Source organism: Vicia villosa, linkage group LG4 (genome assembly GCF_029867415.1).
Source record: "Vicia villosa cultivar HV-30 ecotype Madison, WI linkage group LG4, Vvil1.0, whole genome shotgun sequence".
In the NCBI taxonomy this organism is placed as follows: Eukaryota; Viridiplantae; Streptophyta; class Magnoliopsida; order Fabales; family Fabaceae; genus Vicia; species Vicia villosa.
This window is the reverse complement of record NC_081183.1, coordinates 37,055,255-37,071,852: the sequence shown is the minus strand read 5'-3', so window position 1 is coordinate 37,071,852 and position 16,598 is coordinate 37,055,255. Positions and strand designations below refer to the sequence as shown.

Genomic DNA, 16,598 nt, shown 5'->3' with positions numbered 1-16,598 from the left:
TCCTTCACCTGAGGTAGGCTAAACAACATCTTTTTCAGGTTGAGCAAACCTAAAATTTTGAAGTTTAGATGTTCATACATGTGATTCCATAGCTAGTTCTTGTCTTCTTCTACAGTTGAAGCAAGACATTTGTAATCAATCATGTTGATCTCTACTTTGAAGGTCTTTTTGTATACAAACAGTGCTTTTAGAATCATCCTTCCATCACTATCATACACCTTCATCTGATTCTTTTCTAGCTTCATGTTGTACTCTTTTGTAAGTAATTGAACCATGCTTATCAAGTTACTTATCATTGAAAGTACATATAACACATCAATGATACTAGCTTTTCGACCATCTTTTCTAACCACAGGTATGTGTCCTCTTCCTCTTAATGTGACATGCCTGCTATCTGCAACTTGATCACTTTCTTACCATATTCATATAACTTGGTGAACAAGTTTTTATTACTAGTCATGTGGTTATTGCATCCCGAATCTACCATATGTTGACTCACTCATTGTTCGACTGAGTATTGGCCATGAATAGCACATCATCAGATTCATGATCTCCAAGACATGCATATTGCACTTCATCATTATCTTTTTCTCTTGCTTCCTTCTTTCTTCGACAATCTCAAGCATAATGGCCAAATCCTTGAGAGTTGTAACACTGCACCTTCTTCATGTCAACTTTATTTCCCGAATAATTATTGCCCATGCCTTTCTTGGTTGAATCATCATGATTCTTTGAGTTCTTGCTTGAATTCTCATCATTAGTAAGAATAGGTTTTTGTTTCACCTTTTCTTTTTCAGACTTCTTGATGAATCTTGCTTGTAGTGTCTGTTTAGCCATCTTCTCCCTTTCTGAGTTCCTCTGCTTAGGCCTCATCTCATGAGCCTCTAATGAAGCTTGAAGTTCTTCCAATTTTATCTCAGCTAGGTTCTTGGACTCTTCACTAAACACTACAATGTTGTCAAAATTTGCAATTAGAGATCCAACACTTTCTCGATTTTCTGCAAATCGTTGACTGATTCACGACACACCTTCATTTGGTTCGTGAGTAACACTAATATTGAGAAGAAATCAATAATCGATTCATCTTTTTTTCGTAAGTGTTATCTCAAACTACTTTCTTAGTGTATGCAACTTCACCCTTTTCAGTTTTTCATCTCCGTCGTACAAGTTCTTCAACTTGTCTCACGCTCCTTTGGATGATTCCTCTTCAATGATCTTCTTGAACACATTGGGATCCACACATTGATGAATCAAGAATAGTGCTTTTTTATCTTTCTTCCTTTGATCTTTGTGCAGAACTTTCTGAACATCGTCTGCATTTGCTTCCAATATTGTTACTCCATCATTCACGATTTCAGACACATCTTGAAATCAGAAGATAACATTCATTTGTGCAACCCACCTCTCGTAGTTCTTGTAACACCCCGTATTTATTTTAATGGTATTAGTGTATCATAATTTTAATTTAAATAATTATTTTGAATGTTTGGTGTGATTATGTGCATATACGATTTTTTTTATTCGAATTTTGGTCTGTTGGGCGTTACCGAGAATTCGAAAGAAATGTGAAGGTTAGACAACGTTGGAGTAATTCGAATTAATAAAATATTAGGAGTGTGAGAATTAATTATATTAGTGGGTAAATTAATTAATTATTAGAAAATAATATTGGAGTTGAAAAGATATTCATATTTTTTTATATTAATTAGTGAGTAATAGAAATATTAGAATAGTATTGATTTATTAGAAATAATTAGAAATTGGAAAATAGAGAATAAAGGAGAATAAAGGGTGTGGTGAGTAAAAAGATATGTAGGGAGACTTGAATATAAAATAAAGAGACTTTAGGTTAATTGGAGGTTAGAGAAAGTTGGGAAAAAAGTCAGAACGTGAGAGAGGCAAGAGTCTGGAAAAGAAAAGGCAAGTTTGGGAGAGGAAGAAACTCCATTGATAAAGCTTGTTGTTGCTGAATTTTTTGAGGTAAGGGGGATTTGGTTCAATTATGGGTGTCTAATTTTTGGAGTTTTGAGCTTTTAGATTTAGGGATGATTGTGTAAACCTCTCAAAATATATTCATACTATAACCATTTATGAGCTTGGGGTTTAATGTTGTAACCCTTGGATGTATTCAGTAACAAACTTCTGAACTTCTAAACTTTGGTACCACATGCACCAGAGTAGAGTCGAGGTGTCCATTACATACATGATATTGCATTGTGAATGACCGGTATTTGATTGGATTATGTTGGGTATCTATCCTTGTTGTATCATATATCGCTAACATGATTTGGATACATTTTCAATCCTATTTTTTGTTATGTGGATGTTTATGTCGTTGTTGCAGATACTTAGATCGAGGAGTCTTAGCACCGTGCATGTTAGACGATAGCTGAGATGGCTATCTTCACTTTATTTCAGCGTTTATTTAGTTATGCGGATAATGCTCTGATAGTGTAACATTGGGACAATATTTGTTATTGTCTATTGTTACAAGTTATTTTATTTATACTTTTTAGTTAAGTTAAAGTTGAACTCCTTTTGAAACTATGAGATGTGTTAATTGGTTTAAGAATTAATTTCGTTGCATTGTTTCTTAAATTTCAAAAAGTATGTTTGATTGAGAAGTTTGTGTGACACCCTAATGGTGATGTTTATTCATGTATATTAGTTGTTCTCTTTTAAATAAAAGTTGGGGTTTTATGGTGTTAAAGTTCTCACCTTTGAAAACTGATAGATTCGCTAGAAATTGCGTTGATGTTGTATTTCTGTTTTCCATTTTAGAATCTCACTGAATCGCAACTCAGGCTTGCTGATACTAATTTGTTGGAATAATTAGGATTTCAAGAAGAAACTGAAGAAGAAGATGATAGAGAAAAGAAGAATTTGTATTGATAAAAGAGATAAAATTATTATTATGAACTTATTATGACTTACATCATAACATGCCTATTTATAGGCTACAACTCTATAAAACATAACATTATCGATTATAGACTTGCTTATTGAAACTTTAAACTACATCTTCTAATAGACATATGGTGTTAAATCTTGTTTAACATTATCGAATATAGAATTTCTTATTGAAACTATAAATTACATCTTCTAATAGACACATTTTTATCAATTATTATTTTGGTGTTAAATCCTAAAAGCTAAATATTTAAAGATTATAATACCGCTAAAGGGTTGAACACAAGATCTCTACTCAAAGGCGGTTTCAAGGCTCGGCTACCCTAGGCAATTTCCCTGGCTCTGGCCCAAATTCATTTGGTAAAAAATAAAAAAAGGGTAAAATATTAAAAGGAAAAAATTAAAGAAAGGGCAAGAAATTGAAAGGGCAAAACAATTGAAAGGGTTAAAAATTAGAAGGGCAAAAAAATAGGTAAGAGAAACAAAAAAAAGAGTAAAGCTTTGTCACCACAGCAGCACCGTAATAACCATAAAGCTTTCACCATCAACGCCAGCGATTACACCGGTCCTTTTCCGACTACCGCCCTCCCTCTTTTGTTTCGGTTAGTAATTGTTTAATTTCAACTGTTTGAGGTTTTATTCGAAAAAATCAACAAAAATAAATTGTATTAGCTTCCTCCATTTAAAACCTTATAACTTTACACAGCCTAGTAGTAGCAGAGAAGAAGAAAAAATTTATATAGATGTATCAGTTGTTTATAACATTGTGAAAATGGATCCCACCTTTTTTAAGTTTATCTAAAATCTCGTGGAAATTATAATATTACATCATTCTTATAACTTTTAGTATTTATCAGTAAATATTATTTTGGAAAGGCTTAAATGCACTTTTCGTCCCTGTAAGTTAGCGAATTTTTGATTTTCGTCCCTCAAAGTTATTATTTTTGGTTTGAGTCCCTATATTTCATTTTCGCGTTCGATTTAGTCCTTAAAATCAAAATCCGCAAGAAATTTCGCAGGAAAATCCGCAAGTAACCTGCAGATTTTCCTGCGGATTTTGGCTTAGGGACTAAACTTCAAGCAAAAAGTAAGATATAGGGACTCAAACCAAAAAAAATAACTTACAAGGACGAAAATCAAAAACTCGCTAACTTACAGGGACTAAAAGTGCATTTAAGCCTTTTGGAAAATATTTACACTTTATAACATATTTTGTCATCGTGTATGCTAAGTGTCAGATCAAACTGCACTGCAAGATTCATTGGTTATAAAACCAAAACATTGGCAGCATCCAAAAGACCATAAGTCAAAACCAAAATGTGTATTTAGTAATATTATAAGCATCTAGTATTAGTTATAATAGCAGTAAAAAGATATTTTTCAGTGGAATCATACCACTTGCAAATTTATTTATTGATGGATAAATTATTTACAATAAAGGTTTTTATAAAGGTTTTGGTTATCTAATTTTATTAGTTTCTATAATGGTTTTTAATTGAATATAATATAATTCTTGCTCCTACTCTTTATAAATCATAAGAAATTACTCTTATTTTGTGAAACTATTCTCATTTAAAATTTGATTTTTATGATTGTTAATTGTTAATTGATTATTAACTTAAGATCATTTAATTTCATAGATGAGAAGATTTTTGGTTGATAGAGCAAGTATTGAGAATGAGAATGTTGCGTAATTGGAAGCCGAATTAGAACCACCACCTAATGTGATTAATGAGTTTAACCCAAATGAGATTGTGCGTGATCCAGGTTATAGGAAACAAATTAATGAGTATGCTCTGAATATTCAAGATCAAGTGAGGAGGGCATATATATTGAAGGGACCAATGCAACCAGATTTGCCAAGCTTTCCTCGTACTCCATTTGGAAGTGTTTCTAGAGAATTTAGTAAATCATGGTATAAGAATTACACATGGTTAGAATACAGTGAGACCAAGGATGCAACTTATTATTTTTATTGCTTTCTCTTTAAGCAACCCGGGAGGGCCGAGCACTTTGGTTTTGAAGTCTTCACTAAAAGCAGATATAGAGATTGGAAGCATGCATCTAAAAGCGTGAAAGATCACGTTGGTAGTCATAATAGTTTATATAACTCAAGACAAAGTCTAGCAAGTAAGTTTGCTAAAGCAACCAAGGAATCAGAAGAATTGTATAAGATTTGTTTGACTTGTTCTATAGATTGTTCAAGATATCTCATGGCACAAGGCATGGCTTTCCGTGGTCATGATGAATCTTCTACTTCTCTAAATAAGGGCAATTTTAGAGAGGTGGTATATTGGGTAAAATATTCGAATGAACAAGTGAGGGATGATTTTGATCGTGGTGGAAAAATTGCACAATGACTTTTTGTGACATTTAAAAGGAGCTTGTAAAGTGTTGTGCACATGAAGTTACCAATGTGATTATGGAAGAACTTGGCGATATACAATTCTCCGTGCTTATTGATGAGTCATGTGATATATCCGTCAAAGAGCACATGACTGTGATGTTGAGGTTAGTAGTTGTATTTTCCAATTTCTAATTTTTATTACCTATTATTTTCTATGCCGCCAAGTAAAATTGTTGAATTTGTTTTAGATTTTTGAACGACAAAGGGAGTGCTGTGGAACGATTTATTACTTTACATCATGTTAAAGATACTACATATAAGTCATTAAAGGATGCTCTTTATGGTATTCTTGATAAGTACAATTTATCTATTTCAAGGATACGAGGGCAATGATATGATGGAGCTTCAAATATGAGAGGTGAATTTAATGGTTTGCAAAGAAAGATTCTAGATGAAAACCCTTATGCTTTCTATGTCAAATGTTATGATCATCGTTTGCAATTGGTTGTTGTGTCTGTTGCTAGTAGTTGCTCATCTATTCATGATTTATTTGAGTACATCTCCTTGATTGTGACCACAACAAGTGCATCTTGTAAGAGGAGAGATGCTTTGACGGAGGCACAACACCAAGATATTTTAAATAAGCTTGAGAGTGGTGAGATATCTATAGGAAGGGGATTGCACCAATCATATAGTCTCACTAAACCAGGGGATACTAGATGGGGTTCACATAATACTACATTGATTCGTTTGGATCAAATGTGGTCCTTCATGTTAAAGGTGCTTATTATGGTTGATGAATATGGACGTGGACCATCTCAAGCAGCGGGTTTGATAGAAAAAATGGAGAGCTTTAAATTTGCATTTATTTTGAAGTTAATGTTAAATTTGTTTGGTATCACAAACGAGCTTTCAAATGTCTTGCAAAGAAAAGATCTTAATATTGTGATTGCCATGGAATTAGTTGATGATGTCAAAGCTCGGCTAGCCAAAATGAGAGAGCGGTTAGGATAGTTTATTTGCCGATGTCCAAGAATTTTGTGTTTCTAGAGATATACCGGTTCTAAATATGGATGACGAAATACCAGTTCGGGCTCGTTCAAGGGTAGAAGAGAGGACTATCACTAATCTTCATCATTACCGTGCAGAGATTTTTTATGTTACTATTGAAAAAATATGTGTGGAGATGGATCACCGCTTTAGTGAAGGAAGTAACATTATCCTTGATTACTTCTCATGTCTTGACCCCAAGAACTCTCTCTCCAAGTTTGATGTTGATAAGCTTGCTTGTCTTGCTGATATTTATAATGCAGACTTTTTTAATGATGACTGCGGAGCAATAAGGGATTAACTTGACACTTATGTTCTTCAAGTGAAAGGAAATGCTACATTTTCCACTTGTGAAGATGTTTAAAGTTTGGCTATGAAGATGGTTCAAACTAAGAAACATTTGGTATTTCCATTGGTTTACAAACTTATTGAGTTAGCTTTGATATTGTCGGTGTTTATAGCATCGGTTGAAAGAGCTTTTTCAGCAATGAAGATTATCAAGTCTAAATTGCGCAATAAGATCAATGATGTGTGGTTCAATGACTTGATGGTATGTTACACCAAGCAGGAGATATTCAAGTCACTTGATGATATTGATATTATTCAAATTTTCATTGCAAAAAAAGTCTCAGAAAGGACATTTGCCTCGTGATTTTGTTTAACCCGCTATTGTAAGGTTATGTTTCATCTCTTTTATTTTAAATTATACTTTTGTTGATAAAATGACGAGTCTCTTTTATTTTAATTAATGACTATTTATATATTATATACAATGTGAATTTACAATCTTTAAATTTTTGCACAGGCTTTAAAGTTTTTTTTTCTCTGCCACTGCCTTCACTTCATCCATAATATGCCTCCACTAGACTAGTTGTTTTGTTTGTTGATATATATATATATATATATATATATATATATATATATATATATATATATATATATATATATATATATATATATATATATATATATATATGGGATATGATCAAATGAAACTAAGGTGTCAAAGTTTAATTTAACACTAAATCTCAACCGTTAAAAGAATTGATCAAACGGTGATACTAAATGAAATAAAATAATAAAAAAAAATATATAGCTTATTTTTCTCCTAAAAAATAGACTATTTATATAACAATTTGATTGAGTACTATTAACGGTTGAAATTTAGTGTCAAATTAATCTTTGACACTTTGGTATATATATTCACACTTATACTTTTATTTTAGGGTTAATAGTAGTTTATGTCCCTGTAATATGAACGTGTTTCGGTTTACCCCCACCGTTAGGGAGGGGGAAAAAACAAAATTCGCTAACATTACAGGGGTGAATTACTATTAACTCTTTATTTTATTATTTCATACGTCAAATTTAATAATATTAATTTATTATTTAATATTTATTTATATTTAATAAAATTTAAAATAATATTTATTTATCTATTATGTAATAGTTATTTAGAAATGTTATGTATTAGAAAATTTTTAAATAAATATTTTTTAAAATAATATTTTTAAATGTTTTAAAATACAAATTATTTTAAAAATTATATTTTAAAATAAATTACTTTAACAATACATGATAAATATTTATTACTGGTACTACAATTTTAAATTTTCGGTTTTTAAAATTTAACTCCAAAATGGTAATTAATGAAAAATGTCAATGTGGATATAATGAATAACTAATGGGAAGGGTATCTCGCCGTGCCACTTCATTAGACGTTTGTCACATTATCTTTTCTAAACAGAATGTCGAAAACGTTATTCTTTCTTTGCGTATCTTTCAAAATTTTCGTCGTTACTTCTTATAGGTCTTTTATTTTAAATCCATTGAGATATTTTCAAAATCTTTGCCAAATCAACAGATCATAGATCATAAAGATTTTTTTTATTTGTCTATTTGACATCCATACTAAAATACACTTATAATTTTAAATTGTATTAATTAAACCTACTTAAATTGATTAATTACTAACTTAATTCCAAGCTTCATTACAAATTTAATAAGATAATATAATAACTAATAATATGAGAAAAATAATGATTAATACTATTCAATGTATACTTTAAATTAAATAGTTATATTGCTTTTGGAAAGAAGCATATGAACCAAAAGAAGAAACAAAACCTTTCTTGCTTTGATTACTGACCAGGTTAGACGGTACATGAACCATATGGAATCACATGTACCACGTTGGAAGAAATGTCAATGAACAAAGTAAAATGAATCATGATTTAGTTATGATTAGTCTCAGCCAGATAATTTTTATAATATTAAGTAGGTACAATATTGAAACTAACTAAATTGGGATGATTTTTTTTTTTTATAATTTACTTTAATATTAAATATTTATGAAATTGCAAATTTATAAATTCAAATTAATTTTTGTTAATATTTAAAGTGCATTTGATCTGCAAAATAAAAAATATTGAATAGAAGTACTAAATAGTATAGAATAGTACAAGATAACTTTTGTATTTTAATGTGTTTGATGATTAATATATTGAATTTTTTTTTTTCGATTTTACTTAATGTGTCTATGCACTAGACAAGATGAAAAACTCTTCACTTTAAAAACATTTGGTAGCAAGAATTGAGCATCAATCATCAACAAAAACACAATTACGATCTAGCAACCATGAATTAAATAGAAGAGAAAAAGACGAATAAAAAAAAAGCCCAAATACTTTCTCACCGATTTCGTCGACGGAAACTGAGAACAACCTTAAAACATGGTTTGGCGGAGCCTGAACAGCTGTCAGCTGTCCCACCTGACCGGGCGCTGACTCCGCCAATGCATATAAATAATTGTGATATGTCGAAAATGAAAATTTACATTATATATTAAAATTGTTCTCTTCATAATTTAGACTAACTATTATTTCATTATTCCAATAAACATTTATTTTATTATACGCAAATAAAATAAAATAATAAAAAAGTGTTCCGTGGGTTTCTAATTTCCGTATGTATTATACTATATGAGTATAATCTAGATTGCCCTTGGATAATGTACTCAACAACGATTGAAAATTAGTCACATTGATAAATTTGCAAATTGTACTCAAAAATATTTTATTTATAAAATAATTTTTATCCATGGTTGTTAGGTAAATTACTATAGTTTTATAAGATTAACCTAAAAAATATTTTTTTTCAAAATAATAATTTTAATAAATAAAAATTATTTGAAGATAAACATTATTCTTATTTTTCAATATAAAAATAATTTTTTGTTTTTTTACTGTATTCTTTTGTCAACTAATTCTAACATATTATTAAAGTTATTATTTTAATAAAAATATAATGTTTTAAGATAATTTATTAATCATTGTGAAAAAATTCATTAAACTCCATTTATTTTAAAATAGAGGGAGTATATATTATATGACGTGTATAAAAAAGGTCGTATAATGGAAAAAAATTTTAATAACCAGGTTTTAAAAAATATATACATAACTAGCCCATATTTCAAGAAAATTACTCCAATAACTATGTTTGGGGTGTTTTACACGCGGGCGCCATTCCATATGACGCCTCTTTTTTTTTTTCAAATTTTTTTAATTACCTGTGGATTTACCTGCGAATTTAACGTTAGCTGCGGATTTACCTGCAAATTTACCCGCAGATTTACATGCAGACTAAAATGGAGATAATTTCGCAGGTAAATCCGCAAGTAACACTAAATCCACAGGTAATTAAAAAAAATTTTAAAAAAAATAGGAGACGCCATATGGAATGGCGCCTACGTGGAAAACACCCATAAACATAGTTATTGGGGTAATTTTCTTGAAATATGGGTTGGTTGTATATATATTTTTTAAAATTTGGTTATTAAAAAAAAATTTACTCAGCATAATAGATTACGGAAGTGGTCTCTCATTTTGTTAGACCAACATGCTCCATAATCGATTACACCATATATCATATGGAAGTGGTCTCTCATTACTATTCAGTAAAAATTTAACTTGTGACAATCAAAAAGCATAGGAAATTGTCTATTTAGGTATAGCACAAAGTACCTATACCAATCACTACTAGAGATACACGTATTACCTGCGGAATTTCCTGCAGAAAATATTCCGCAGGTTTACCTGCGGATTTTCCTGCGACTTTCTTAAATAAAATAAAATTTCCTGCAGATCTAGAAGTGGCAGAAAATTCCGCAGAAATACCTGCGGATTTTGCTGCGGCGTATATATTTCAAACAGATAACGGAACAATAATTCAAAATTCGCAGGTAAATCCGCAGGAAAGTTTCCTGCGAATTTTGCTGCGGATATTTGTTTTACTAAAACCAAACTATTATACAAGATTCGCAGGTAATTCCGCAGGAAAATTTCCTGCGGATTTTGCTGCAAATTTAACTATTTTCTTAAAATAATAATAATTTTTGTCTAAATTTTTTTGAAAAATTAATCATTATATTTAATGGTTAATTATTCAATATTATTATATTAATTAATATTTTAATGTGAATTGTGTTATTTTAAATTTTCATCTTAATTTTTTAATGAAATAAAAGATATAAAAAATTTGAAAAATAAAATTAATAAAAGGTATTCAAAATTTTGAGAATGGATATCAAAGATTTTTTTTATAATAACTAGTTTTTAAAAAAGATACATAAGTAACTCGTATTTCAAAAATATTACCTTAATAATTATGTTTGACCATTCTATATTGCGCCTCTTTTTTTTTTTTTTTTAAAAATTCAATAACTCGTGGATTTATTGTTACATACGGATTTACGTACGAATTTATCTGCAGATCGGACATTAAAATATTTTACCGTAGGTAACTTAATTTTTTTTTAAAAGTAGGTGGCGCCGTATGGAGTGGCGACTACGTGAAAAACAACCCCAAACATGGTTGACGATTTCTCAATGCATCTCGTAGATCTTTTAGACACCACGCCCAAATTAAAATATTAGTTATGTAAATATGTAAAATGAGTATATTAAATATGGTTGAATAATATTCATGTAAATTCTATTTGGAAAATAAATATTAGTTATGTAACATATACATTTTGATACAAAGTATTAAACAAGAAACACAAATAGCCTAATGGTTAAGGCTTTCACTACTACTCAAAAGGTTATGGATTCGCTCCATATGGCAGTGGACAAAATAAAATTTAAAAAATATATAAAAAATTGAAAAAAAATTTTGATAAAATTTCTAGAGTAGGAAACTACTATCTATCTTATATTGGACCAAATAATCAACCATTTGAAAATATTTTACTGGAACAAAATTATATATAATTTATAAATTTCTCTTTAAATATCATTTTTTTCCTTTAATATATTTTAAAATTATTTCAAAATTTTAAATTTAATCTTATTTATCAAATATACAAAATATTTTGTGTTATTGAAAATTATATTTATTCAATTGTTAATTATTATAAAGTTTTCATTTTAGAAATCCTACTCTAAACTCTTGTTAAAATATCAAATTTTATATAGAATTTTGAATTTATAAATTATTTTTACTTAAACATGAATTGAATCTAGAGACAATTCACTAATTTGTATCATAATCAACAAACCAACATATTTTTGGACATATATTAATTTGTATTTTATTTCTAAAATATATTAATTATTAACATAGAGAATAGAGAGAGAAAAGCCTAATCCTGTTTCAATCTGAAATTTTGTTTCTCTCTTCTCACTGTCGTGAATCGCCTGGTCTCCATCCACAAGAAGGTTGCACTGAATCTCTGTCTAGTCACCATCGCGAGTCATCACCGTCAAGTGCTTCTACAACGTCGTGAAACCTCATTGTCGATGGTGTCACATCCATTTCGAGCATCTCAATTCTAGGAGTTGTTTCACTTTCTTTGGAACAATCTGAACTCTCGCAATCGCAACCTCCGATCGAATCTCGTAACCCTAGCTTTTTCAACTCAAGTAAATTCATCTTTCAACTCGGTTTGACGTTTTTTATTTCTATATCTATTATAGAGCCAGGTTAGTTGGTGAGTTTATTCAATTGGTAGGGTTTTTACTGATTTTAAGTTACATTGATTATAAACTTGGGTGATTTTTGTAAATAAACTGTTTGTTGAAATGCCAGTGAGTTTATTAGGTGGATTTTGAGTATAACTCGTAAACAAGCTGTTTGTTGAAATGCCACAAGCTGAATTGGTAAGGTGATGTTAATTTTGAAGGGGAGTCTGTCATACCAGTTGGGTTTGGAAATTCTGAATGGTTAGGCAATGTGAAAACAGTTTTAGGCTAATAGTTAAGTTAATTAGCTATTAAGGTTAACAAATTTGAACCTTTTAATTAGTAATGCAGTAAACAGCTGTCTGCACTCTATAATCAACATTTTAATTAGTTAAATACCAAATATTCTGTTTCAAAGCTTGTACATTTGCCTTTGATGATTGCCTGCACTTTTAACCAGATTAGCGTGATATTTTAATTCATCAATCATCCTCCATCTTAGTTCTGTTCCAGCTCTTGAATTAACTAATTAGTAATATGGTGTTTTTGTCATTTGGTTAACTAATAGGAGCTACAAGTGTTGCAATGGATGCTGGAAACTTGTTGAAGCCAATGCTTTGAAGGGGGGAACATTGATGTATAGGAGCAACTACGTTGAATGAATATAGAAAATATATTGAGAAGGATCCTGCACTTGAGCGTAGATTTCAACAAGTATTTTGCTGTCAACCATCTGTTGAAGATACAATATCCATTCTTCGAGGGTTGCGCGAGCGCTATGAATTGCATCATGGAGTCAAAATATCTGACAGTGCACTTGTATCAGCTGCAGTCCTTGCAGATCGATACATCACAGAACGCTTCCTACCAGACAAAGGTAGATTTTGACACCTTAGCATTTATATGACCAGAGTTGACTTATTATAACAGTTTATTTTTCTGTTCACTTTACTATTTTGGATTTTTTAATCCTACTAAAGTAAAAAGCTTTGCATAATGAAATTCTCTCTTATCTCCCTCTCTTAAGACTTCAGATCTTTGTGGTTATTATGTTTTAGAAGTTAAAAGTAGTCACTTGATGCCATCAGGTTGGAAAGTTTTCTGTTTGATTTGTTGATTCTGATACGTAATTAAATTTATTCCTTTTAGCTATTGATCTTGTCGATGAAGCTGCTGCAAAACTGAAGATGGAGATCACCTCTAAGCCTACAGAGTTGGATGAGATAGATAGAGCAGTCTTGAAACTGGAGATGGAAAAACTCTCTTTGAAAAATGACACTGACAAGGCTTCTAAAGAAAGATTAAGTAAGCTTGAAAATGATTTGAGTTTACTGAAACAGAAGCAGAAAGAATTGGCAGAACAATTGGACAGTGAAAAAGTCTTAATACTGCTCCTTTTCATTCTGTCAAGGCTGTGATACTTGGCATGGCTTGCGAATTTTAATATGTATTTCTCTTTAGTTTTCTATCTCTAATTTGTATTTGAATTTGGTATTGGTTTATTTTAGGATCCTTATCATGGGCCTGGTCAAGCAATGAGGCTTTCATTCTCTGTACCCGAGGGAATCAAAGTTCCATCTAGTTTGGTAAATATATTTAAGGAGCTTAAGCTAGACCTTGGATGTTCAATTCCATCTCAGGGTAATCTTGAAAAATGGGCTGTGCAGGTAACTATTCCTTACTAACTTAATCCAGCAATCATGATATGTTTTTTTACCAATATCAACTTAGGCTTGAGTGATAAATACTTATTGAACTGGGTTACTCATCATGAACCTAAAATAGAGGCCTTCAGTGATTGCAAATAACTTAAATTCACTGCTTAAGTGTCAGTTAATTTTATTGAACAGATGGGCTTCTTAGGCAAGTTTCTGACCTAATTAAATTCAGGGGATTTTCCTCTACCTCATTGACTAATTTGGGCAGATGGCTTACGTAGTACTAGTGGATGACTATAATTAGTAGATGTTTCTTCAAATATTCTGACAATGACACTCGCAATGACTATGTTTATGTATATTCTATTATTTTGTAACTAGCTTTCAATCCAGCTTGTAGGTTAAAGTATTTTCCGCGTGATTTGACGCCGTTAAGTATTTGCCGTAACAGCTTTTGGAAATTGTTTAGCTTTGGTAGGTGTTTCAATCAATGGTGAAAAAGTTTTTTTATTAATTCAATTGTTAAGGTTTATATTGATTTGTTGTGTTAAACTTGTGGTGTTGAAGTTGAAAATGGAGTCGAGGTGCTGTACGCTTGTGTTATGTGTTATCTCTACGTCGATCCGGTGACGTAAAGTTCCAATATCACTTTGGAAATCTCAACAACACCACCCTCTTTGGCAATTTGGTTTGACCATGTCAGTGCAATACCATTTCCAGTATGCTTCGTTTAAGATGTCCAGTATGCTTTTAATGACTCCAGCTTTTACCATTTCCATTTTACAAGCAAGTCTGTCTTTTCCTAACTTGACTAGAGCTCTGAAAATGGCCTCGTGAAGTACAAAGTTTCTACCAGACAGTAGACTAACAAGAGGGACAACTGCACTGTGTGTGGCAACTAATTCAGCCAAATGCTTATCATCAACGAGCCTATCCAGTGCCCGAACAACTGAATGATGAGCATATTATTGCTATTGGAATGAAATTAACTTCTTATACATTGTTGAAGCTGAGACAAAGCCTTGTTAAAGAAAGAAAGAAATTAACTTCACTACAATTATTATGTCCAATTACTGTTGTATACTACCAGTCTCAAATCGAGGTACACTGCATTTTTGTTTTAAATTCATTAATTTAATGATATATTATGGTCCTATCACATGTCATTCCATTGCTTTTGTCATTTATGTAATTTTGGGATAAAAATTGATTAGGATTATGAATTTCTTAAGTTATTGAATGACCCCCTAGAAACACACATGATTATGGTCAATGTATTGTTACCATTACATTAAATGACCAATGCAATTATATTGCTGCTAATAAGCCTCGTGCAGTTTAAAGTTGTACCTAGTCTAGTTCATCATAAGCCTCGTGTAGATGAAAGTTGTACCTAGTTTAGTTCATGATTTGTATAAATAACAATGTCTAATGGAATTTTATTTAGTAACTATAGACAATTTCTGTAGCTTGTTCTTTTTGCTTAACTTATATTTATTTGTATTTTTACCATTGCCTTGTTGCATCCTTCTGTGTTATTGACTTGGTTGGTGATGCTTGCAGTGACTGTTGCTACATTGACAGATCTTGGTTTCTTATGGTTTAGAGAATTTTATGTCATTCAGGTAATACTTATTACCTATTGGCTTTTACCACACGGTTATTTGAATTTCAAAGTTTATATTGTGACCAAATATATGTAAATTGATATTTGTTGAGGTGTTGTTTAGAGAATAAAAAATAGTGGCTAGACCGGTTGGGTGAGTGGGCATTAACTTGAAAGGCTTAGATCGAAAATTGAGGAACAATTTAGATCGAGTGATGTGAAGTCTAGGTGAAGTGACTACATCGAATAATATGCTTGCATGATCCATTGGGGAATTATATTAATGACTTTTTTTTAACTTAATAAAAAGTACCAAGTTGTTGAGGGAATTATATTAATGACTTTTTTGTTAGCAGTGACAAGTCCATCAAAGTTGAGTTATGCACCATTCAACATGAAACTAGCCAACAAAAGAGCAATACTTCAAGTGGGATATTGGTTTCAACGGTCCAGTTTTTCAAGCCAAGGTTGCTATTTTCCAAGGCTTCGCGTACATAAAATGGTCACCGCATTGTACAATTTCAACGGTACAGTTTTTTTGTTAACGTTGTCTTTCCCTCGAAACTTGTTAAGAATGGTGTGGTTGTAAGCAACGTGTTTTTGTGAATGGTGTGTTAGAATGTAAGCAACGTGTTTTTGTGAACTATGTAATTACTTGCTCTTCAATTCCGATTAAACAAAAACGGTTTTTTAAGAATTCAGTCCACAATTATGTAATTACTCGCCCTTAGTTGTTTCTTATGTTGATTCTACTATTTGTCAATAATGATGTATTTTAGTAATTGTAATGATAGATTGATGTATTTTGATGTATACCGTTAGGGGAGCATAAAAAATTAGATTTATTTTTTTAATTTTAGAAGTACATTACCTGCGGATTTTGCTGCAGAATATAAATTCCTGGGGATTTACCTGCGAGCTTACCAGCGGAATTTATAGCGGATTTATCTGCGGATATTTTCCTGCGGATTTTTCTGCAGAATTACCTGCGGAACTTCCTGCCGAAAATATTACCCACGAAGGTTTTAGCTGGGGACGAAAATCCGCAGGAAAAACCGCAGCAAACG

At 31.1% G+C, this 16,598-nt stretch overlaps 1 protein-coding gene and 2 long non-coding RNA genes across 3 annotated transcripts; all 3 read left to right on the top strand.

Annotated features, from left to right (window-relative positions):
• The first annotated feature begins 5,668 nt into the window (after nucleotides 1–5,668).
• On the top strand, nucleotides 5,669–6,271 carry LOC131597077 (uncharacterized). Its single transcript, XM_058869793.1, has one exon. It carries the CDS (start codon nucleotides 5,669–5,671, stop codon nucleotides 6,269–6,271), a length of 603 nt encoding a protein of 200 aa, XP_058725776.1.
• A 5,794-nt stretch (nucleotides 6,272–12,065) lies between these two features.
• Nucleotides 12,066–14,105, top strand: LOC131599067 (uncharacterized). The gene is made up of 3 exons (XR_009282531.1): nucleotides 12,066–12,228; nucleotides 12,836–13,144; nucleotides 13,417–14,105. It is a non-coding gene; the product is annotated as an uncharacterized LOC131599067 (long non-coding RNA).
• A 392-nt stretch (nucleotides 14,106–14,497) lies between these two features.
• LOC131599066 (uncharacterized) lies at nucleotides 14,498–16,253 on the top strand. Its single transcript, XR_009282530.1, has 3 exons — nucleotides 14,498–15,027; nucleotides 15,489–15,550; nucleotides 15,888–16,253. It is a non-coding gene; the product is annotated as an uncharacterized LOC131599066 (long non-coding RNA).
• The last annotated feature ends 345 nt before the right edge of the window (nucleotides 16,254–16,598 follow it).

Bases quoted from the DNA above. Each gene is read 5' to 3' on its own strand.
- LOC131597077 (XM_058869793.1), top strand. From the start codon at position 5,669: ATGAGAGGTGAATTTAATGGTTTGCAAAGAAAGATTCTAGATGAAAAC.